At 33.7% G+C, this 27,342-nt stretch overlaps 1 protein-coding gene across 1 annotated transcript; it reads left to right on the forward strand.

The window, feature by feature from the left end:
* The first annotated feature begins 17,385 nt into the window (after nucleotides 1–17,385).
* Nucleotides 17,386–18,773, forward strand: LOC131053435 (agmatine hydroxycinnamoyltransferase 1-like). The gene is made up of 2 exons (XM_057988042.2): nucleotides 17,386–17,775; nucleotides 17,907–18,773. Exons 1-2 carry the CDS (start codon nucleotides 17,386–17,388, stop codon nucleotides 18,771–18,773), a joined length of 1,257 nt encoding a protein of 418 aa, XP_057844025.2.
* Nucleotides 18,774–27,342: the final 8,569 nt, after the last annotated feature.

Here is a 27,342-nt window from a genome sequence, read left to right on the forward strand (position 1 = left end):
ATTTGAGCCCAAAACATTTAAAGAGGCACACAAAGATGAAGAATGGATTAAGGCTATGGAATAGGAACTTGACCAGATAGAAAAGAATGTTACATGGTCTTTGGTACCCAGACTTGAGCACAAAAATGTTATTGGCACCAAATGGGTTTTTAGAGACAAGCTGAATGAAGATGGCATAGTGGTAAGAAACAAAGCAAGATTTGTATGTAAGGGATATGCTCAAGAATAAGGAGAAGAATATGGAGAAACCTCTCTTCTAGTAGCTAGATTGGAAGGAGTTCAAATGCTTCTTGCATATGTAGCCTTCAAGGGATTCAAAGTGTATCAGAAGGATGTGAAATCTGCATTCCTAAATGGAATACTTGAAGAGGAAGTGTATATAGAGCAACCAAATGGGTTTGTCCTATCGGAAGATAGTGATATGGTATGTAGGCTACATAAAGCCTTGTATGGATTGAAGCAAGCACCTAGAGCATGGTATGAACGTTTACACTCCCATCTTGTGAAGATTGGATTTGAAAGAACAAGTGAAGATAGCAATATCTATCTGAAGTCAGAAGGAGATTAGATTCTGATCTGTGAAGTGTTTGTTGATGACATAATTTTTGGTGGAAATGACAAGATGAGCCATGCATTTGCAGATGAAATGAAGAAGGAATTTGAGATGTCACTAATTGGAGAGATTAACTTCTTCATTGGACTACAGATTCAACAAATGAAAGATGGTATCTTTATCACTCAGTCCAAGTATGTCAAAGAGGTGTTGAAGACCTTTGGCATGGAAGACAACAAATTGGTTGGTACACCGATGATGACCAGTTGTAAATTGTCAAAAGAAGATAACTCAGCATTGGTGAATGAGAAGGAATACCGATCAATGATTGGTAAGTTGCACTATGTAGTACACAATAGACCAAACATTGCACATGCAGTGGACATTGCTGCACGTTTCCAGAAAAGTCCAAGAGAATCCCACTTGGTAGTAGTCAAGCAGACTCTTAGATATCTGAAGGGGACTATAGATTATGGATTGTGGTATCCATACAGTAATGATTTTAATGTCAAAGTGTTTATAGATGCCGATTGGGCTGGTAATGTGGATGACCAGAAGAGTACAACCGGTGGTGCATTCTTTGTTGGTGATAGACTAGTCTCATGGATGAGAAAGAAGAAGAGATGTATCTTTCAGTCTACAACAAAAGCATAATATGTAGCAGCATTTATGAACTACACTCAGACAATTTGGATGAAGCATCTATTAAGTGGTTTCAAAGTCCTGGTATCTGAACCGATGAGTATATTTTGTGACAACACAAGTGTAATTAATATTTCCAAGAATCTGGTATTGCATGCTAGAACCAAGCACTTCGAGCTCAAGTATTATTTCTTGAGGGAGAAAGTTTAGAACAAAGAGGTTGTATTGGAACATGTTTCCAGTAAGGAGCAGTTAGCAGATATATTCACCAAGCCTCTACTAAAGGATGCATTTACCTATTTAAGAGGTGAATTAGGGGTGCTGCCCCTTGAAGAGGTGAACTAAAGGTATGTGCTCCACATCAGTCAGGTATTGCATTGTCAAATCTTTTCCGGATTGGTGTGTTGAAGGATGCTACTCCTCAGGGGGAGCAACATAACAAAACATGGATGTTTGTGCCTACACTTTTGCATTGTTGTCAAAGGGGGAGAAGATGTGACGTAGAGAAGATATATGTAGTATTGCAGACATATTATATGGAAGAAGATGTAGAGATATCTTTGTGTACTGCCATCAATGCCAAAGGTGGAGATTGTTGGCATATATGAAAAGTTTGATGACATGATGATATTGTATGTTGTCATTGATGTCAATATGCTGAAGTATGAACCGGTATATTGAAGTAAGAAAACTGGCAAGAGAACCAGTATGATGGTATGATGTGAACCGGTTTATGCGAAAAGGTGAACCAGTATGTTGGAATGTAAACCGGTATAAGAAAAGTTTGTATCGGGGTTTCATTTGATATGACTACCGGTTGGTAGTCTTGGCTTCAGGGTTTTCAGTTGATGCATTCCAAGTCTATGTGAATCGACTGACGAGATCCTCTAATGAGTTAGCATTGAAATGAATATCAGATCATGTTTCCACGTCAGCCTTGTGCATGTGAAGGATTTCCTTGAGGATCTTGCATGAAGAAGATTGATTCTTTCTACCTCAAGAATGTGCAAAATCTTAGTAAATGGTGGAGAGCATGTGATGGGTTATCAGCTTCCAGAAGCAGAAAAGAACGAATGATGCAGAATGTCTTGAGATTTGTTCAAGATTGTTTTACCCTATGTAATGTGTTTAAAGAATTAGGATTGGACCGACTGTATTGTTAACCTAGATGCTTAGGGTTTTAGGTTTTTGCCATTGACCTAATCATTGTCTATAAGGTTGATGATTATTCTCATTTGAAGTTGTTGACAAATGAATGTGTGTGAGGTGATTCTTGCCAGACTGGTGCAGTGAGTAGAGATCTAAAGAGTGTGATTGCAGATATAAAGGAACTGAAGTGGATCTACCTTGGCATTAAGTGTTGTTATCAGATCAGTGTATTACTTGTTGACTTCTAACCATTTCAGCAGTTAGAAAATCCCTTTACCGAGTAGCTTTAACAGACTTTTTGTAAATCGTTTAACAGGGTGACTTAAAATCATTGAGTTCTTTAAATACTCTAACAAGGTAACCTTTAACAGGGTTTTAATCTCTAACCAGGTATTTAGCCATCTGTTAACTAGGTGATCCCTAGCAGGATCAGTTCCTAGTAGAACCTTTTGTAAAGTCGTTAACCAGACTAGGATCCTAACAGAGTGGACTTCAGAAGAGTTCAAGAACAACTTGTGGGTATTCATCCCCATCGTGGTTATTTCCTATTGGGTTTCCACGTGAAAAATTAGTGTGTTATGTGTGATGCTTTTTCATGTGATGTCTTAGTGTTTTCTGTTAAGCGGTAAAGCATGCTAATCCAGTGGTCATTATATTTCTGGTGTATTATTTGCTTAAGCATATAGGTGAAGTGGAAATGAGATATTAGGTTTTGTGAAGATCTAAGTGTTACCATTTTATGTCTTTCACAGTCTCACTGTGTTTTACCGATTGTGCCCTGATTTAGATTGGTGATGTTGTTTACCAGTTAGTGCAGTCTTTGCAGTTTAAGTTGCTAAAGAATTTTTTGTCTATACTGATTCACCCCCCCCACCTCTCAGTAATTGTTGAGTATTTAAATTTCATCATTATTCATCAGGATAATTGTTTTCTCACGAATCCAAACTGACGTAGACAGTTAGATGTCTAACCGATTGGTGCAAACTAACAGTTGAATGGTCAACATGAAAATGTATATGAAGCCAAGAATAGACTCAAACATGGTGGTTGTTCTGATGATAAGTTGCATACCGTGGTGTGTAACCGAAGTGATCAGAGTGAACATATGTGCAATGATAACAGACTTTATTGTAAAGTTTTTTTGTTGAGAATAAAGTGATCTTGTTGTCGGTGGTGGTTTTTTTCCTGAAAGGGTTTCCCACGTAAATTCATGGTGTTTATCTCTATGCATGTTTGGATTCTAACATTGTCTCTATTTTGTATATGCTAATCTTAGTATTTTGTAAAGTTATAAAACACACTAGTCTTGTTTCCCCTGCAAATTGACATTAGGGAAGCATTTTTCCACACTGATCTTTCCTTACAAGTGGTGTCACTGCTTGGCCAGTTGTGTTATCCTTGCGGGTAGGGTTGGTTTTTTGTGTTAATTTGTTTTAGTGGGAGTCTATTAGTATGTCTACTTATTTATAGATTAAGCTGGCAAACACTTCTGGAAGAATAGATATTGAGAAGTTCAATGGCTTCAATTTTGAGTTATGGAAACTTAAAATTGAGGACTTGTTGGTTGACTGAGATTTTTGGATTGTAGTGAGTGGATAGAAACCTTTAGGCATGAGGCAAGAAGATTGAGATTTAGCAAACTGAAAAGCTAGAGGACTCATAAGACTAAGCCTTGCAGACTCAGTTCTATTGAACGTACATGAGGAGAAGGCTGGAAGTGATTTGTAGAAGAAATTAGGAGACATCTATTAGGGCAAAACCTTGGTGAATAAACTCTTCCTTAGGAAGAAGTTATATTCTCTAAAAATTGATGTAGGAACACCCTTGGAAGATCATTTGAATGCGTTTAACATGGTTCTCACTTAATTAACATCAGTCGGTGTGGCTATCCAAGAAGAAGAACATTGCATGTTGCTGCTATGCTCATTGCCAGATTCTTGGGAACATTTGGTGATGGCCATTGGTAGTACTATGACCTAGTTCAAGATGGATACTGTGGTAAATACTCTTTTATCAAAAGAAATGAGAAAGAAGTCTTCTGGGATGAAAAAAGATGCACTCTCTATTCGAGGCAGACCAAAGGACAAAGACAAGAAGAAAGGGAAGAGGTCCAAGTCCAAGTCTCAAGAGAGGTCCAAGTCTCCTAGAAAGAAGTCTAAGGTAAAATGATGAAACTATGGACAAAAGGGTCATATTAGAAAAGACTAAAAAGAGGAGAAGAAGAGAAAGAACTCTTTCGATAATGAATTTTCTCACAGAGATGCAGAAGCCTTTGTAGCAGCTCTGGCAATGCCTGCTTTTGACAATGTGTGGGTGATTGACTTAGGGGCATATTTCTTGATGCAGAGCATCATGGAAAACCAGTTCACAACCAAGGATTTTACTAATCCAATCAACATTCCAATTTGTTTATCACCAATTTCTTTATAATAGAGGCATAATCAATAGCCAATCAACCATATCAAACAACATAACTATCCCAATCCATCATTAAGATCCAATCTTCCAATAGTCACATAAACATCCAATCAACAATTTAACCAAACCCTTACTTCTTTAAGGAATCTTAAACATTCAACTAATCATTTCAATATCATTCCATCCATATGTTTCAAGGTCACATCCATAACTCATTTCTGATTTCAAGAATCATAAACTATTCAACAAGTTCTTACCTTCATACCCTTAAACCACATGTATCCTGATCACAAAAAGATAAATCAGATTACTTAATCCACATCCAAGCACCATTTAAAATACCAACTCCATATCCCAATCACATTTAAGCCACAACACTTAAATCTGATCATAAACAAGAACTTGACATGCAACTTTCATTAGACCATAATTCTGCAACTTTGATAGTACATAACTCTATTGCTCCGAAACAACATTACGTGGTCAATCGCTCTGGTGAGAATGTAGATAACTTGGTTTACCAAAACATATACAAAATATAGACAGATCCAATGGTTAATTTTGGATTTATTCCCCCCGTACTAAGAACCACTTTTACTGTCATAAATAACTCAAAAAATTTCATTGATTAGCCTGCTAGGTCATCAAATTCATCATAGAATACCAAACCATTCAATCCCAAACAAATTTCATGTTAAATTTCTCTCAATATAATTTATAATGAGATAAAAGACATAAATTTCCATTGGTTGAAATGTAAGATATCATTAAAACTTTACCAGAGACTCCATTAATGAGGGTTTTAAAACAAATTTTATTAAACCAAGTGGATCTCTTACCATACTCAATGGATGATGTTCAAATTTGTTCCGGAGATTTTATAACTCACTACTCTACACTCTCTAATATATTAGAGGGAATATCCAATCCATTTCCAAGTAAAATATGCATAAAGCAGCAATGTAATGTGATGGTCAACACAACAACAGATAGAGGGTTACATAAAACATAATACATCTTCATTACTTCTTCCAAAACCATTACAAATATTTGATCTTCATGGTGTATACTTCCTCCCTTGCACACCATTTCATCCATCCCTAAGAAATTACATTCAAATTGGTGCCAAACCCCATGACTGTCACCTTCAATCTGCAAATTGGGTGACAGTTAGAGGTAAATAATTGCTCTCCTTACAAACCCTTCCTCCAAACCTACCACCATCACTCAAATTTGATCATTACATGAAATATATAATATATTTCCCCCTATAACTAATTAACTACCCCTTTGGGACCAAATGGAAACCTTTTACATCAATTTTTGCAACTTTTTGATAATTTTTGCATGTTAACCCAAATGACCTCAAACCTTTGCATACACATTCTTGACACTTCAAAAGGGACTAAAAAAAACATATTACATCATATTTACCCTCCCATGGGTTATTTGGCACAATTTGACCATATAGACCAATGTTGACCCGAGTGACCCTATTAGGACTTTAATAGACATTTTGAACAATCTGGTACAAGTGGCTCATGTAGCCTTACATATTGATTCAAAATACATTGAAATAAATTCAAATGACCTTTAAAGTTCAAATATCACTGACATTGTTCATAATAGAACCTTTTACCTCTTATAGCCTAGGTGCTCTTGCACCATTTCCATATGACACCTCACAAGGAGTGGTTCTCAAAGTATGAACCGTATTCGGGTGGGAAGGTGTACTTAGCAAGTGAATCAACACTAGAGATTGTTGGGAGAGGAAGAATTAAATTTCAATTTCTTGATGGGAGAATAAAGGGAATCAATGGAGTTCTACACATACCAGGTTTGGCAAGAAACCTACTTTTTGTAAGCAAGCTGAATGATGTTGGAGTCTAGGTAACATTTTTGTCTGGTGGTTGTAAGATGATTAGAGGGTCTATTAGTTTGGCTAAGGGTGAATGTGCTGGTACATTGTACAAGTTATATGCTGAACCTGTGTGTCGTAATATAGTACTAAGAAATCTTATAGAACTATCGAGTTGACATATGATGTAAATTTTATGGAAGCTAAACTTCCTGCACAAAAGACAATGCTTTGGCATTATAAGCTTGGTCACATTGGTGAAAAAGGTTTGAAAACTTTAAAGAGTAAAAATCTGGTAGAAGGACTTACTGATTGTAACCTTGAGTTTAATTTCTGTGAACATTGCATATACGGAAAACAAAACCATGTTCAATTTTATTCAAGTCCTCATAAATCTTCTAACATTCTGGACTATGTGCATTCTGATGCATTTGGTCGAGTGGATGTACATTCTTTGTCTAAATCAAAGTACTTTGTATCCTTTTTTGATGATTAATCTGAGAAGGACATTTGTTTACTTTATGAATAGTAAGTCAGAAGTCTTCAATCGGTTTAAGAAATTTAAAACTTGGTTGAAAACCAAACTGGAAGGAGAATAAAATGTTTAAGAACTGATAACGGTGGTAAGTATTGTAATACAGATTTTGACAAGTACTGTGTAGACCATGGAATTAAAAGACATAGAAATACGCCTTATACTCCACAACAAAATGAAGTTGCTGAAAGGTTGAATCGATCTCTGATGGAGAAAGCAAGAAGCATGTTGAGTAGTGCTGGACTGGAACAAAAGTTTTGGGTAGAAGCAATTTCTACAGCATGTTACCTATTGAACCGGTCACCTACAATAACATTAATAGACAAGTCAGCTATGGAAGCATGGTTTGGTAAGAAACCTTCTCTAAGACACATTCGCGTGTTTGGTTGAGAGGAATATGCACATGTGTCTGATGTTAAAAGATCTAAATTGGATAAAAAAGTAGTCAAACGTATTTTCATTGGATATGGAGTTGGAGTTAAAGGATACAAGATTTGGAATCATGAGACTGGAAAGGTTGTGTATAGCAGAAGTGTCATCTTATGAGAGCTGAAAACTATTTCGATAGATAAACCAACAGAGAAGGAAAAAGAAAAGGATGTGGTTGAATTTCCACTAGGAGAAGAAGTGACAACTCTAGATCTACCTGAAGATGAGAATGAAGAGAGTTCAAGTAGTTCTGAAAGTTCAGAAGAAGAAAAAAATGAAGCCTCATCACAAGTGTTAAGAAGATCCACACGAGCGAGGTGACAACCTGATAGGTTTACCCCAAATATGTATAATTTTTCAATTTTGAATGCAAATTGTGTCTATCCTTTACTTGTTGATACTGATGAGCCTAGGACTATAAAAGAAGCCATGGATATGTCAGATTCAAATTCTTGGTTAGAAGCCATGAATGATGAAATCAAATCATTGGACAAGAATGGAACATGGAATCTAGTATCCTTGCCTAAAGGTAGAAGGTCGGTGAGCTGTAAATGAGTTTTCAAAAGGAAGTATGGTCCAAATGGCAGCATTGACAAGTACAAGGTCAGATTGGTCACAAAGGGGTATTCTCAAAAGGAAGGTATTGACTATGGATAAATTTTCTCTCTTGTAGCTAAGCTAACATCTATTAGATTTATTTTGTCACTTGCAGATGCATATGATTAGGAAGTCGAGAAAATGGATGTGAAAACAACATTTCTTCATGGGGACCTTGAAGAAAAAATATATATGTCCCAGCCTGAGCACTTTGTGAAAAAGGGTAAAGAACATTTGGTATGTAAACTAAAGAAGTCTCTTTATGGTTTGAAACAGTCTCCCAGAATGTGGTATAAAAAATATGATACATTTGTGTTGTCCTTGGGATTTGTGAGATCGAAAGTCGATCATTGTGTGTACTACAACATTCAAGATGATAAGATCCTTATTATTGCTTTGTATGTTGACGACATGTTGTTCCTTGGAAATAAAAAAGGTATGATCTCAAACTTGAAGTCCCAATTATCCTTGAAGTTCAAAATGAAATATTTGGGGTCAGCAAAATACATTATGGGAATGGAAATCAATAGGGATAGGTCTAAAAGAAAACTCTGGCTCAGCTAGAGAAAGTACATCACTAGTGTTCTTGATAAGTTTAATATGTTTGACTGTAAACAATAGGTTGTTCCTATTCTGCAAGGAACCAAACTATTTGTGCATGACAATCCGAAATCTCCAGAGGAGATAGATGACATGAAGAGTATACCTTATACAAGTGTTATTGGTAGCTTGATGTATGCAATGGTTTGTACAAGGCCAGACATTTCCCAACCAGTGGGAGTATTAAGCAGATTTATGTCAAACCTAGGAAGACCACATTGGGATGTTGTAAAGAGAGTTTTCAGATATTTGGAGGGTACTTCAGACTTTGCATTATGATATCATGGTAATCTGAATGATTCAAAGAGAACTCTCAGAATTTGTGGTTATGCAAATTCTGACTGGGCAGGGGACATTGACAGCAGAAGATCCACCAATGGATACATTTTTGTTCTGAATGGTGGAGCAATAATTTAGATGAGAAAGTGACAGTCTATAGTCACTTTATCCACTACAGAGGCAGAGTACATGGCAGCCACACATGCTTGTAAAGAAGATAATTGGCTCAAGTGTTTGAGTACAAATATTTGTTTTGATGCAAGGCAGGTTGAAGTGCGAAGTGACAGTGAGAGTGCTATATGTTTAGCGAATTATCCTACATACCATGTCAGGTCTAAACATATATATGTGCAATTCCATTTTGTGTGTGACATGGTAGAAGATGGAAAGGTTAGTCTGAACAAGGTAGACACTCAGGAAAATGTTACAGACGCATTAACAAAACCGATGAGTACTCAGAAGTTCAGGTGGTGTTCAAACTCAATGGGTCTCAGTACCCATCCCTCTCTATAATGTTTGGAAAGTTCCCATGTAGTCCAGTGAATTCCTCATCAAGTGGGAGTTTGTTGGAATTATGCCTCTAATTCACTTGACCTTTGTTCATACTAATCGAGTTAACTTTGGCCGATGAAATAGTGTGAAGAAATTATGTGAACTCTATTGGTATATCCTTTTCCCATGAACTTGACATATTGGAGCTTGGAGTAGAAGGTTTGAAGTCATCTCGATGAGCTAACAAAGTCATCTTCGGTCATCGAGGTAGCATCGATTATCGAGTGGATGGAAGGATAAAAGACTTGCAGTTTAGATCATAATCTAACGGTCATCACTTTACTTCTATGGAAATATGCATGTATGTTATTTACTATGACTTGGCAACCATGGTGGGACCTGACATAAGTGAGCGGTCCAGGTGAGATAAGGGTCATGCAGATCGGAGATGATTGAACGATGATCAAGGTTGATCCAATGGTGGTCATTATGTCACAATGGGAAATTGCTTGTTAGTATATTCCTTGCGACATGGCGACCAAGTGGTGGGACCTAGTAGGAGAGCGGATAAGGCAAATTAAAGGTTGAGCAGATCAAAATGATTGGATGGTGATTGCAGAAGATTTGACGGTGGTCGCTAGGTCACGATGGTAAATTGCTTGTGAGACTTTCCATCGTGACCCAGTGACAAAGAATAATTTTGGGTAGATAGTAAGCCAGTGCTAAGATGTCAGAGCAGGGACCCAGAACCAATCAGGGGGTGCCACATGGCAGAGCATAAGGAGAAATATTGGACGTTCAGGATAGTTGATTGTTTGTCTTCCCAATACCCGATGGAGTCGACTTGTCTGAGCTGGAGGTTTTTGAATATGAACCAGTTCGATCCCTGGATGCATGTGGGATAATTTTTTTCTCACAAATGCAGACCGACGCAGACAGTTAGATGTCTAACCAATTGGTGCAAACTGACAGTTGAATGATCGACATGAAAATGAATATGAAGCCAAGAGGAGACTCGAATATGGCGGTTGTTCTGATGATAAGCCGTATACTATGGTGTGTAACTGAAGTGATCAGAGTGAACATCTGTGTTGTGATAACAAACTTTATTGTAAAGTTTCTTTGTTGAGAATAAAGTTATCTTGTTGTCAGTGGTGGGTTTTTTCCCGAAAGGGTTTCCCACATAAATTCATGGTGTTTATCTCTGTGTATGTTTAAATTCTGACATTGTCTTTGCTTCGTATATGCTAATCTTAGTATTCTGTAAAGTTATAAAACACACTAGTCTTGTTTCCCCTACAAATTGACATTAGGGAAGTGTTTTTCCGCATTGTGCTTTCCTTACATAATGCACATGAATTTAGGCACACTACCTAGGGCTTATTGCTCAACATATAATGACCTAGAAGGCTAAAACCCTTAGGGAAGGTTCACTACCTTACAATAACATTCAAATAACAATCCAGTTTAGAAGAACTAAAACAATAGCATCTCTAAATTCCTGATGATAGTTCCGGTTAAGCACAATTGTCTACCCTACAACACACTCGACTTTACACTTCACACCGAAAGATAAATTTGCTTGTTTGCACATAAACCACTCTCTAATAGTGTAGACACAATATCACTACACCAATTACATGAACATAACACCTATTTATACAATTCATTAACCTTCACTACAAGAGCAGCTCAACCCTTAACACCTAATTATAAAATTACATCACACGATCCATAAATCAACCACTGGACCAATACAATGTCGTGACAACATAGCATGGACCCAAATCAAATCCTCGAACATGCAACACCACCATAAATATCACCAAGATCAATTACAGCACACTACACCACCGAAAATGTCACATAACATGAAGAATATCACTGGACCCATAAGATCTTCAATAGCATGCACAATGATCAATGCGGACCACCAAAAAAAATAGGACAAAATTAGAAAACATCAACAATCATGTTAGAAACATCCGCAATAGTTGCACCAACACCACTTAATCAAATCTCCATTGATCAACACGCTGATACTAAAGAACAATTCAACAACAACAACTGAGACTAGAAAGTTAACTTGTGGAGCACCAAATCACAAACCATCTAAATTGAATATGCATGTGAACATCTCAAACACACTCTCAAATAAACAACTCAAGATATAATCATTCTGGAGCATAACAGATCAAATACCAAAACACTGCAACATTGATTACTGAAAAACCAATCCTCATAGCAGAATCCATAACTCGATCAAATAACCACATATCATCATTAAATCAACACTAACTCCAGTATCTCTAGTTGATTCAACATATCAAATAGATAAACCAATTAGATCAACTCTCAACAATCACCAAAACACCAAAAACAACTCTCTGCAATACCAAAATATAGGAATATGTTGACATCAATGGCAACAACATATCCTAGCAATAGAAATATCCAAAAATCTCCCCCTTTGGCATTGATGGCAACATATGAATGTGAAAAGAAATCAATGCAAAGAAATAAATCAACACTATCAATCTCCCCCTAAGATCATGCACACAAAGCTTCCAAGATAAGGCAGTTTTTCACATGCTTCTCTCCCCCTTTGACAATAATTCCAAAGACATAGAAATCATACATATCTCCCTCTAAGAAGGATAATATCTCCCCCTTAGGATAAAATCATACACGAACTACTCTAGCTGAGTAGGGACACCTGCTCATCAATCCAGATAAGAAGATAAGATTGTGAAGTCCGTTGGATTGATGCATCTCAATGCATCTCGTTCTCATCAGGATGGGCAAAGAACCCTATCTTGTCTCTCAGATATACAAATGTATCTTCAAGAAAAGGTTTAGTAAAAATATTTGCAATCTGATCCTTTGTAGATACATACTCTAATTTGACTTCTTCCTCACTGACTTTCTCCCTCAAAAAATGATACTTAATTGATATATGTTAAATTTTTTTAGAATGTAGTACCAGATTTTTGGAAATATTAATAGTATTTTAATTATCACAATATATAATAGTAGGCTCCTCATAAACAACTCAAATGTCCTTCAGCATCTGCTTCATCCAAAATACCGAAGTACAATTGCTAGCAGGAACAATGTTTTCAGCTTTTGTAGTAGATTGAGAAATATCATCTTGCTTCTTTCTCACCCAAGAAACCAACTTCTTCCCCAAAAAGAATGCTCCACCAGAGGTACTCTTCCAATCATCAACATCACCTATCCAATCGAAATCAATATAAGAACATAACATGAAATCATCATTCTTCAGATATCACAAACCATAGTCAACTGTCCCCTTCAAGTATCTGAAAATCATCTTTATAATAGTAACTTGAATTTCTTTAAGATCAGCTTAAAATATTGCACAAAGACAAACAACATGCATAATATCTGGTCTAGTCTAAGTCAAGTATAATAGTCCACCAACCATAGATCCATAAAAGGTCTGATTAACTTTCAGAGATTCATCTTGCTTAGTCAACTTGCATCCAGTCACCATAGGAGTTCCAATAGGTTTTGAGTCATCTAACCCAAACTTCTTCAACAGTTCCTTCACATACTTAGATTGAAAAATAAAAAATGCCTTTATTAGTCCATGCAATCTGCAATCTTAGGAAGAATTTTATCTCACCTAATGTAGACATCTCAAAATCCTTTTTCATATCATCAGCAAACCTCATACTCAAATCATCATCTCCTCCAAAATTAATGTCATCAACAAAAACTTCAACAATCAAGATGTTATCACCATCAACCTTAAAGTATAAATTACTATCAGTAGTACCTTTATAGAATCCCAACTTCATTAAATGCATGTCCAATCTAGCACACCAAGCTCTAGGGTCTTGTTTAAGCCTATACAATGCTTTCTTCAATCTGCATACCATGTCTCCTTCATCTAATAATGAAACCCCATCCAATTTCTCAATGTAGACTTCTTCCAAAACACATTCAAAAAGGATGACTTGACATCCATCTGATATACCTTTAAATTCTTCTAAGAAGCACATGCAAGAAGTAATCTAATAGCTTCAATTCTAGCTACCAGAGAAAAAGTATCCTCATAATCAATTCATTCCATCTGTGAAAATCCTTTACAAACCAATCTTGATTTGTTTCTAACCACTTCACCGGCTTCATTCAGTTTATTTTTGAATACACATTTTGTACCAATCACATTCTTCTCTTTAGGTCTCAGAACAAGTTGCCATGTATTTTTCTTCTCAATCTGATTCAACTCTTCTTCCATAGCTCTTATCCAATTCTCATCTTTACAAGCTTCAACAACATCTTTAGGTTCAATCTTGGAAATCAAACATATTTCTTCAGCAACAAACCTTATTCTAGTTATCACACCTTTTTTTTTATCACCAATAATATGATTTTTTGAATGATTTAATCTCACATACCTTGGAGTCTTCTAGTTATTCTAATTCTTAGGTTCTTGAACTTCTTCACTAGTAGTATCAATATCTGGATTCACTATCTCTACCAGAGCATTTTTCTTCAGGTTCTCAGTCAGCACTTGTTTTGAAATGATATCCTAATCATCAAACTCAAATCCACATGCTCTGATATATTTTCCATGACATTCATCAACTATCATATTCACACTTTCAACTATCTTCTTCAACCTATTATTGTAACACTGGTAGACCTTTCTCATAGTAGAATAACCCAAGAAGATTCCTTCATCACATCTTGCATCAAACTTTCATATATCCTCATCTCTTTTGATATAACATTTAATTCCAAAAACTCTAAAATATCTAACTATAGGAACATAAGCAAACCAATATTCATAAGGAGTCTTATCAGAATAACCTTTTATATGTACCCGGATGAATGTGTATACAACAGTGCTAATAGATTCTCTCCAAAAGGTCTTTGCAACATCTCCTTCAATCAACATATTCCTAGCAACATCCAAAATAGTTATGTTCTTCCTTTCAACAACTCCATTCTACGAAGGGGTTCTAGGAGAAAATATTAGTTAAATTCACATAGAGATCACAGCACTAAAAGAGTGTTATAGTATGTATAAATTATACTTAAAAGTTGAGAGGTTACAATATTAAAGGGGGTTAAGAAATATTGAGAGATTTATAGTGATTTGTGCATTCAAAATAAGTTTAGGAGGAAAATTTGGTGAATCCAAGGTCCAAAAAGTCGTTTAGATTTTCTATAGAGTTCTTACCACTGACTTAGACATGCAGTAGGGGTTGAAATGCTAAAAAATAATGCTTGTGCGTTAGTATATCATCGGAACTAGTGCAACATGTAGTCTATGCATTATGCTAGTGTTTACATAGTTATAGCTCCTATAAAAAATAAACACTAAGAAATACAAAACCTAATACATATAAAATATAATTTGAAACAAGAGAAACTATGAGAGGGCATGATTATTGAAAACTACTAGATTTTTTACAAGAGGGGGGTGAATCAACATATAATAGAACTTGATAATATTCAACTTCTTGCATTATCATACACCTTATCCACAAAGTGCATGAAGACAAATAAATGAGTCTACTAAATCAAACACACATGAACACTAGGATTTTTTATATTGAAAAAAAATGATGAAAATCAAGTCACAATATATATTATAATAGATTACAAATTTTTGGGCCAATGGCCAGGGAGCTCACTGCTTCTAAAGATGACTTGTAGACTAAGGCACACAACCTTAGAGTGAGACATGTAATAGTTTCTTGCATAAACTGAAAATCACTTCTTTAGGACAAGATATGATTCTTCTGGTATAGAAATGTCAATAAGAGTGAACTATAGACAAGCATCTAACGGAACGCTAGTACTTCAGTACACATAAAAGGCAACCTTCATTTCTACTCTATTACTCATTTGGAACTCTAATATTTAACTTAATATTCTTTTTGCATAACACTCCTACTTGTTATTCTCAATATAATGATTATGTCTTTTAAATATCAAACACATCCTCAATAATATTTTGCTAGGTTAGCTTAAAGATATGTAATGTGTATATTTATAAACATCAGCCTCAAAACAATCTCCAAAAGAAATTTGAAAGAAAAATGAAACATGTGAGAGGTCACACCATGTTGGTGCACCTTCTAGATACTCCCAAAATAACTTTCATACAACTGCATGTTACCACACAGACCTAAACCCCTTAGTTTTTCCTCAAATGCTAATATCAATCACAACTTTCCCAAATTTTAATCCAAAGAACAAAATATACTTACAATTGGTCAACACAACAATATATGATATTAAAGGACTCAAATAAATTATCTACATGAGTCCATCAGTTGACAAGATGAGGAATGCAACACATTCCTCCCTAATATTTTACTGAACTATACTAACAAAACACAAACATGAGCAACTTTTGTTGTAAGGTCCTATCAGTTGAAAACTGAGATATATATACATTCAACTGCCTTGAAACTACGTAGCCATTTGAGGTATACACGTCATGTACCAGACCAAAAAGGAATAGGACAAACTATTCATTGGAATAGTTAGACAATATTGAAACACAACTCGGGTATGCACACAACATTGATAGAGCTTCAGAAAGACATCAACTTATCATTATTTCTTGTTACAAACATCTATGAGTGCCCTCCATACATACACACAACTCTTGTAGAAACTTACACAAAATTCACAACTCAAAACCTTTCTTGGATCCAACGAATGGTTAGTGTCCCTTCCAGACCAACAAGTTTGACATCAATGACAACCAAAGCTCATATCTGCAAGAATGACATTGGCACTATGGGGCAAAACTGATAAGATGAGTACCAAATCAGCCTAAAAACATGCAAAAGAATACAAACATCAAAATGATTTCAAAACATAATTTGACTAGCATTAAACTTAGAATACGAAGCTCAAAATTATTGTATATTAATATACAAATAAAAAAATTAATTGATTGTGCATTGTAGATCAAATAAATACTATAATTTAATAAGCTTTGTCTTCAATTCATGTGAAAGTTAGAATAATAGTTGAAACTATTAACCAATCAGAATAGTTCTAATTACAATAATACACTTGGTGAAAGACAAAAATGTTGTTGTGCACTGTGTGGGGTGTGGACGACCATGTGAGAACCGTACTGAAATCTGTAATTTGTTTCAAAATATTCTTGTTCTTTTGTCATTCAATGGTGGTTTATCCTTTGGAACATTCATTATCTCTACAGATCCAAAATGTCCTTTCACATGGAAAATGCTGTCATTTCTAAAATCTTTGTTCAGTCTAGAAGGAAGAAAAATTTTGTTTATAGATCATCATCTCCGCACATATAAAAAAATGCACAGGTGGATTGCGATAGCTTACGTTAAATTGAATACTTCAAAAGTAATACTTACTATTGTCAACTGGTATTCAAGTCAATAAATTAGATGCGACAAAATCACTGTGTTTCACATTAACAAATCCCTCGAAATGATTTGTTAATGTGAAACTCAGCCACAACATCTGTTAAAAAACAACACAAATTGTAGATTTGAAGATAAGAACGAGGATTGGACAACGTGGTACAGCATTTATGGCAGAGATTTCTTATCACACACGTTATTTGAGAATTAATTAAAAAACCCAAAGAAATATTAAATAGTTATCTTTTCAGTCTGTATAGACTGGCCAGTCGGTTAACATTATTTGGAGTGCCTGCACTGTTCTAGCTCGAAAAAGAAAATGTTCTGTTTTTTAATATTTAAAGAGGTGTGTGTCCCTTGAGAAATCGCTCATTGTGAAAGCACAAGACAAGACATTTCGTTTGCATTAGAGAGAAAAGAGAGAGAGAGGAGAATGAAAGTGTTGAGAGGTGAAGGTGTTTTGATCAAACCCTCTGCGGGTAAAGATCATCGTGAGCTTGTTGAACTGAACAATCTGGATCTAGTTGCATATCCAATGTACAACAAGGTGCTGCATGTTTTTGAAGCTCCGACCCCGAGCTCAGAGGTGTTGAAGGAAACACTGGGCAAAGTTCTGGCGGAGTTCAGAGAATGGGCAGGGAGATACACGAAAGACACACCAAGCGGGTGCCTTGGAATCAATCTGAATGACGAGGGTGTGCTTGTCATAGAAGTTGAAGCAGATGGAACAATAGCAGATGCAATGCCCTTCCACCCATCTACATTCCTCCTCAAGTTGGTGCCACTCACATCCACCGTGGTCAATGAGCTCTTACTCATGCAGGTATGATAACTCCAATTTTACTCATGCAAATATTACAAGACTTGTTTTAATTATTTTAGTTATGCAGGCACGAAGGTATTATAAGATTTGTTTTAGTTATTTTTTAAAACTAACAAGATTTGTTGATGTAGTTTACTCGATTCACTTGTGGAGGGATGGCGATAGGCATAGCTAGTCATCATCATGTTGCAGACGGACAAGCAGCTACTTTTTTCTTGAATTCGTGGGGTAAAATTATTAGAGGAGAGGGTATTATACCTCCAGTACATGACCGATCTTTATTAAAAGCAAGAGATCCTCCCCGCCCATGCTTCGATCATTATGAATATAACAATATGTTCCATGAGCACTCTCCAATGATGTCCACTCTAACCACAAAAAAAATTCATTTTGATCCAATGTTTTTACAAAAGCTCAAGTCAAAGGTAAATGGATCTGATAAGTCAAAAAAACCCTATACTACTTTTGAAATCCTTGTTGCCTATATGTGGAAAATCATTACCAAAGCTCGAGGCCTTAATGGAGATGTGCAAACCAAAGCTTGCATTTCAGTGGATGGAAGAAAAAGGTTGAATCCTCCCTTGCCTAAAGAATTCTTTGGTAATGCTGTCTATGATTCAAGTGCTCAAACCAGTGCATCCGAGATAATAAATAGCTCTTTAGAATTTACTGCAGATTTGATCCACAAGTCAATTACTAAAGCTGATGATTATTTTATACGTTCAGCAATTGACTTTTCTGAGTTAAGAAAGCAAAGTTTAGGACCGGCCACAATTAGTGATGGAATTGATGTGATGCCAGTAAGTTGGATGAATTTTCCTATGCAGAATTTTCATTTTGGAACGGGTGAGTCAGTGTATGTAGGCCCTCCACTGATGTTCATGGAAGGCCTTATAATCTTAATGGATTCATACACTAATGTTGGAGGTGTAGAAGTTATAGTTTGCTTGTCAAAAGCAGATATGACTGAACTTGAACATTATTACATTCAAGTCTGATAACATATTTGCTGTTGAATAGCACTCTTCTTTTGAATTTCTATGTATTAATCTTAGGTTAGGTCTTTTTGAACTTAATTAATTAATTGTGTTATGTTTAAGTTAAAGTTTGCTTGTCAAAAGCACATATGACTGAACTTGAGCATTATTGTTTTCAAGTTTTGATTACATATTCTTATTGAATAAAATTTTGTTTTTGAATTTCTATGTATGTATTAACCTTGATATTTCTATTTAAAATTAATTAATTGTGCCAGGTTTAATTTATAGATGTAAGCTATTGATTTAATTTTACTCTCTAGAAATTAAATATATTTAATGTATAAAATTATTGTATATAATTTTTTATATTAATTTTATAAATTGCGCATTTTTAGTTTCAAGACTATAATTTTATTTTTTCTATAAATTAAATTTTGCAATTTGTATGTGCAAGTTAATGATGGGCCAACCAACACTTCAACTAGTAGTTAAAATGTGAAAAAATAGGCATAAAGTATTTTCATGCAAGAAATTAAAAATATTATTCACAAATTTTCAAAAGAGATTGATAATAGAACTTATAGTATTTTGAATGTAGCTTATAATATTTTAATTTTTTTTATAAATAATTGAAATTTATTTTGTAAAAATCATATATTTGAAAGAGGTGCTACAAAGTTTAGCAAAACATCAAGAGTTGTGGACACTATGTTAACATTTTATTGAGATAAAAATAATAATTTCTTATAAATCTTGTATTGATGTAATTAATACATATATGCACATGTCAAATATATATTTTTAACTTTTAAAATATTAATGAATTATTAATTTTTTACTATGATATTTTGAAAAAATTAATGAGAATTTTTAAATCTTGTCTAACTTAATGAAAAAAATGAAACTAAATTTTAAACTTACATTTAAAATATATGCATATGTATATAATATATGTATATACATATATTATATCTATATATCTATGCAGACATATATATATATATATATATATATATATATATATATATATATATATATATATATATATAGAGAGAGAGAGAGAGAGAGAGAGAGAGAGATATATATATATATATATATATATATATAGATATATATATATATACATATATATATATACATACATACATACATACACGCATAAAAAATAAAATTAAATAATAATTAACTATTAAATTTCTAATGAAGAATAAATAAATTTCTAGCCTCAAAAAAAATTGTTTTCTCATTCACTAAATTAAATAATTCATATTAGTTCCAAGATTGAAATTTATAAAAATCCAAGATGTCACCCATCCCATTATTTGTATTTTTTATATTGGCTTGGTTTTCTTAAGGCCAATGCCAAAATAATCTTTCATATTATTATTTTATTGATGGGGTTCAAATTTGAATGAAAAATGGATACACATGTTAAAGGGAGTTGTTCAGGGACCAATAACCTCACAAATGGCCTTTTCTTAAAGAATAGAATTATTCAGTATTATAGACATAAACATGTCACTAATAATCTCATTGACACCCAATTCAACTCCAATTTACATTAAACTAGTCCTTTTGTGTAATTAAGAGAATGGAGGAAAATTCTAATGCAATAGATTGAAGTGGTTGAAGAAAGATATAGAGAAATATAAAGAATGAAGAATGGAATCATGATAGGTATTTTTTAATCAATGCGAATGTTCTTTCTTAAATTTAAATGAAATTACAATTCCATTTATTAATATTGAAACATCAAATGGATTTATTAATGGTATCAAATTTAAAGAATCTATAATATTAATCAATGTTGAATTTTTGGATTAGATTGTGTTTTAATTTTTGTATCAATATTTCAGATGACACTCCATGATCCATCATCAAGATAGTAGAGACAACTAGGAGGTATAAAAAAATACGTCAACGTTTCGGATCACATTCCATGATCCAAAACATTGTTACAAAAATTAAAATGCAGTCTAATCCAAAAATTTAACATTGATTAATACCAAATTAATTTGTTGAATACATGATGAAATAGTTAATGAAAAAGGAAAATGGAAATTAAAATGAAAATGTTGAAAATTATTAAATTAAATATCTATTGATAAGACTAATATCATAAACAAAAAATATTCATCTAGAAATGTTAAGTTGATGAAGGAGGAAATAGTAAAAATTTCATTGATTATCCTTGAATGTAGGCAGGCATGCATATATATGAAGATATATAGTTGGTATAACTGTATGAAAATTGAAGCTATCATAACGACTAACTATCAATATAATAGAACATTACATAGTTACACTAGCATTCCCCCCCTTATTACATTGATCCTAAAACTTGCCTCAAGGATTACACAACAAAACTTGATGATTATAATATTTGAGTATATATTTTTTGAAGATATTCTCTTGAAGAAGAAAATTATAAACCAAGCGGGGCTCCATCAAGTTATCTCTTGACCCTTGGAAAGGTGTATCTTTGATCTGTGTTCTTAAGCTCTCAATCCCAAACTCTCGAATCACAGAGCCTTGAATTATTCAGCAACGATCCCTAAGAGATACAAAAAATCTCTAACATTGTATAATGCCCATGAAAGGGTATAATTCTCGATCATATACTCTAAAGCTCTCCTGACAACAATCCATATTGAACTCAACACCAAATCTCAAACTTGTCTCTAAAATATAACCTTCACAACACTTGTATTATTTAAATTTGTCAACATAAAAGTAAAAACTAAAAGCAAGAAATACTAAAACCAAAAATTCATCTTGAGATGATAGAAATTCCTCCATCATCTGATGCCGCCATCCTCCAAAATGACCTTGTCACACTTCATCCATTTGATGTTTCAAGTGATCCTTTGGAGGCTTCATCCTTAAAGTGATAAGTGCAAAATGATGCTTTGAATCTTGAAAACCATGTCATTCCAAATTTTGTGTCATTATAGCCATCTCCATGAAGAAATTCAGATTGTATCTCACTCCCCTTATTACACATGCCAGCTTTATGCATCATAGAAAGCTTCCTTTCTAACTTTTCCTCATCACTTCTAGATGATCCAAAAGTCACATATGGTTTAACCTAATACAACATGTTCATCACACCATCAAACATTCACTTCAGCTATAGAAGTTGCCAAAAAAAAAATAGTCTTATCTTGTCATGTGATCTTGGAATTTCTTCATAATCTTAGTGAACACTAGTTTCACTTAACAAAAATACCCCACACACAAAAATATTGGAATGATCGAGCCTTATTAGTTCCAGTTCTTTGAGTCAATGCTTCAAAAATAAATCTTCCATTTGACACACACTAGCCCCACTTCAACCTATAACTTCTTTGCTAGATTAAAATCCAATATCTAATGATAAACGAGTATTAATTGATCATGCTTAAATCGAGAATTCCTCATTCCAAGATAAATGGTTATTCAAACTTTCACAATACATATTGATCTATCCATGTTTTATTCTTCCAAATAACTACCTTTTTCAATTGGCCAACTTATCACTTCATTAAACTCATACCGGAACGAACTTAGCTTTGTTTTGAGAGAAAAAAAGTAGAATTATTTAATCAAAATTCTTAAATATCTACTCACCAATTACATATATTCTCCATAAAAATTAAGACCAACGGTTAATCCTTTCACTAGGTGAAAATTGGTTGTGGTTTTGTTTTATAATGTTCACACAAATAGTTATTTGTCCTTCAGTGTCCACTTTTAATGTCAAATATGTTCAAAATTATATAGAAGAATGTCAGAGTAATTAGGAGAATGATGATAAGGAAGAAGATATGGATATCACTATAGGTGGATAGCATCAATTTTTACCACATGTATTTTATTTCAATATCATCCATCTCTATAACAATGGTCTTCCTGTACTTACCACTCGAGCATTTTGAAAAAGACAAGCCATCGCGGTCTTTTAGTGTAGGTGCAAGTTCATCTTCAATAGAGCATTGGAATCCTTGTGAGGAGACCTATAATGGAAATGCATATTGATGCACATGTTGGTCAACTTTTGAGCACATTTGAATCCTCTAAGGCTCTCGAAGATGCATTTACAATTTTTTACTAGATAATTTTTTTAGAAAAAAAGGAATATCTCTTGAATGATAGAAGATATTGGTATAATTTTTTCACCATTACCTCCATTCACCATCTAGGTGTTTATGTAAGATTTCATGCAAAAATGAAAACTTACTAAAAATAGTAACCTTTCCATTATTATCTCTTATTGATAAACTAAACAATATTTAAATGGGTGATGCAAGATTGTTCCTACACCATAGATTCTCTTGCATTAATATATCTATACATCACACACATTTCTATCAAAAACAATGTCGCTCAAAAAACTAGTGTGACACAAGGCATTCATAAACTTATATTTCATGTTGAAACTTGTGCCCAATTTCAATAAGATGATAAAAAAATACATTATTAACTCCATGCAATATAAAAAATTATGAAAATAGAGTTAACATGTCTATTAAATAAAATAAAAATAATAGACAAGAGGGAGGAAAATGAAGTGTGAACCTTCATGTGGTGAAGAAATTTAAATAGAATATATAGTTAAAAAGAGAGGAGACATTGAGGCCTTTTAGGAGGTTGTCACAAATTTTCAACCCCCTATCTTGATCTTTTAATGCCCACAAGGAATGAACAATATAAAAAAAATATGTGTGCTCTTATCCTATTTGTGCCTAAGAGCTAAAAGTAGTGACAAAATCTAGGAATATAATTCTTAGTTCTATAATAAGTGAAAAAATACTATGTATATTTGTATATAATAGAAATAAAATGATTTCCTTATAGTTTTAAGTACATAATAAAGATGTACAACTGTAGAAGCAAGAAAATGAAAAGTTTGATCACTAAATACAAAAATAATAATAACAAAGTCACCTCAACTTTCTTGGAAAAGACAAGGGGGGACCAAGCTCGTTATAGAGTGTTGTCAAGACTTTGAAGAGTATATTGATAATTATTAGTAAAATTCATATAGAGATCACAATACCAAAAGAGTGTTGTATTATCTTAAAAAATATACTTAAAATTTGAGAGGTTACAAGATTAAATAGGGTTAAGAAATATTGAGAGATTTATAATGATTTGTGCATTCAAAATAAGTTTAGGAGGGAAAATTGTTGAATCCAATGTCCAAAAAATCATTTAGATTTTCCATAGAGTGGTCACCACTGACCTAGACATGCAAAAGGGGTTGAAATGATAAAAAATAATTCTTGTACAATAGTATATCATGGGAACTAGTGCAACATGTAGTATATGCATTAAGCTAGTGTTTAGATAGTTGTAGCTCTAAGAAAAAATAAACACTAATAAATAAAAAACTTAATACATAAAAAATATAATTTGAAGCAAGAGAAACTATGAGAGGGTATGACTATTGAACACTGCTAGATTATTGAGAGGGGTGGGGGGTGAATCAACATATATTAAAAATTGATCATATTCAACTTCTTGCATTATCATCCATCTTATCCACAAAGTGCATTAAGATAAATAAATGAGTTTACTAAATCAAACACACATGAACACTAGGATTTTTTTACGTGGAAAAAGAAAATAGGAAAAAATAAGGATGAAAATCAAGCTCACAATATATATTATAATAGATTACAAAGTTTTAGGCCAAAGGCCAGGGATCTCACTACTCCCGTACACAACCTTAGAACAAGATACAATGGTTTCTTGTATAAACTAAAGATCACTTCTGCAGGACAAGATACATGATTCTTCTGATATAGAAATATCATGAAGACTGAACAATAGACAAGCATCTATCAAAAGGCCAACACTTTAATACACATCAAAGGTAGCCTTCATTTCCACTCTATTACTCACCTAGACATCCAATCTTTAACTTAATATCCTTTTTGCATAACACTCCTACTATTTATTCTCAATATAATGATTTGGTCTTTTAAATATCAAACACACCCTCAATAATATTTTGCTAGGTTGTCCTAGAGAGATGTAATGTGTATATATATAACCATCGGCCTCAAAATAATCTTCAAATGAAATTTGAAAGAAAAATTAAATATGTGAAAGGCCACACCATGTTGGCGCACCTTCCAGATACTCCCAAAATAGCTGTCATACAACCGCATATTACCACACTAGCCAAAACCCCTTAGTTCTGCTTCAAATGCTAATATCGATCATAACTTTCCCAAACTTCAATTCAAACCACAAAATATACTTACATTTGATCAACATGACAACATATGATATTAGAGGACTCAAATAAATTATCTGTCACTCCATCGGTTAACAAGCAACTTTTGTTGTAAGCTTCTATCACTTGAAAACTGAGAGATATATACATTTGATTATCTTGAAATCATGTAGCCATTTGAGGTATACATGTCACAAACCAGACCAAAATGGGATAAGACAAACTGTTCACTAGAATAGTTAGGCAATATTGAAACACAACCCAATTATGCACAGAACATCAATAGAGCTTCGAAAATGCATCAACTTATCATTATTTATTGTTACAAACAACTAAGTGCCTTCCATACATACACACAACTCCTATACAAAATTACACAAACTTTATAATTTAGAACCTTTTACGAACCAAGGGAATGATTAAGTGGCCCTTCCAGACCAACAAGTTTGACATCAATGACAACCAAAGCTCATATTTGCAAAAATGACCTTGGCACTATGGGGAAAAAATGATAAGGTGAGTACCAAATGAGCCTAAAAACTTGCGAAAGAATACAAACATCAAAATAAGTTCAAAAAATAATGTGACTATACATTTTTTACATTAAACTTACATTACTAAGCTCAAAATTATTGTATATTAATATACAAATAAAAAATTTCATTGATTGTGCATTGTAGATCAAATATGTAATATAATTTAATTAGTTTTTTCTTCAATTCATGTGAAAGTTAGAATAATAGTTGAAACTATTAACCAATAAGAATAAAAAGTAAATGATATTAGCTAATTAAATTAATGATAATTTGTTTTCTAAATATTATATATAAAGCTACTATGAAGACCTTAAAATACTAACATACAACTAATTAAATAGTTCTAATTACAATAATACACTTGTGAAAGACAAAATGGAAGACAAAAATGTTTTTCTGCACTGTGTGGGGGTGTGGATGACCATGAGAACCATACTGAAATCTATGATTTGTTTCAAAATATTCTTGTTCTTTTGTCATTCAATGGTTGTTGGTCCTTTTGAACATTCATTATCTCTACAGATCCAAAATGTCCTTTCACATAGAATACGCTGTCATTTTTAAAATCTTTGTTCAGTGTAGAAGCACGAAAATTTTTGTTTATAGATCGCCATCTCTGCACATGAAACATGATATGGAGTTTTACAGAGAAAAATTCAGAGATTATTTAAAGCATATATATACAGGTGGATTGCCATAGTTTACGTTAAATTTAATACTTCACAAGTAATACTTACTATTGTCAACTGGTATTCAAGTCAATTTTTAACAGCAATTATGATGAATTCTGAAAGATATCAGATGTGAATAAATTACCATAAATTCTAATACAATTAGATGCGACAAAATCACATACAATTCTAATACAAGTAATGCTAACTCCCCTCGATATGATTTGTTAATGTGGATGCTCAACCACAACATCTGTTAAAAAACAACACAAACTGTAGAACATTTACAATTTGAAGATAAGAATGACGAGTGGACAACCTGGTACAATAGCCTTTGGAGAATTCAATGGACGGTTGAACATTTATAGCATGATGTGCATTTATGGCAGAGATTTCTTATCACACACGTCATTTGAGAATTAATTAAAAAAGCCAAAGAATTATAAAATAGTTATCTTTTCAGTCTCTACAGAATGGCCAATCATCTAACTTCTCTACCATGTTGTTCATATTGTATGTGTGAAGATTAGAAAGAGCAGAGAAGCGAAAACAAAACAGCAGAAAAGAAAATACATAACACAAGATTTAACGTGGTTCACCACTAAGTGGTTACGTCCACCAGAAACGCAAGGAGAATTCTTATTAACCAATATTCAATACTGCAATCATACATGACTGCACTCAGTCATTTATAGAGACATTTCAGATATGAAATAAAGACTCTTCTAGGGAAGACAAACAGCCATGTGACTGTTGGGCTTCATATACCCAACAATCTCCCCCGTGAAGTCCAACCGGCACAGCCTATAACATTCCCTGCATCTCCATTCCAAATCTCATACTACAATTGGTTGGCAAGACTTTAATTCTGAGAAGTCTCGTTCGTGAACACTATGGATTAATCTTCTCCAAATTAAATCGGAGATATAAACATTTTCTCCTACTAATCTTCTAGGCAAAAGTTGACCCATTATATCATAACTAGGAACACTACTTTAAACATGTTTAAAATGTGATCCTTCATCACTGCTCCACTTGTTAGTATAATCAACATTAACTTTTTCTTGAGGAACTTCTCCTTTCAGGGCCATTGCAACCGCAACATATTTGGGAAACAAAGCTTGGCAATGTCCACAAAAAAAGGGATAATATTTGAC

The sequence above is a fragment of the Cryptomeria japonica genome, chromosome 2 (genome assembly GCF_030272615.1).
Source record: "Cryptomeria japonica chromosome 2, Sugi_1.0, whole genome shotgun sequence".
Lineage (NCBI taxonomy): Eukaryota > Viridiplantae > Streptophyta > Pinopsida > Cupressales > Cupressaceae > Cryptomeria > Cryptomeria japonica.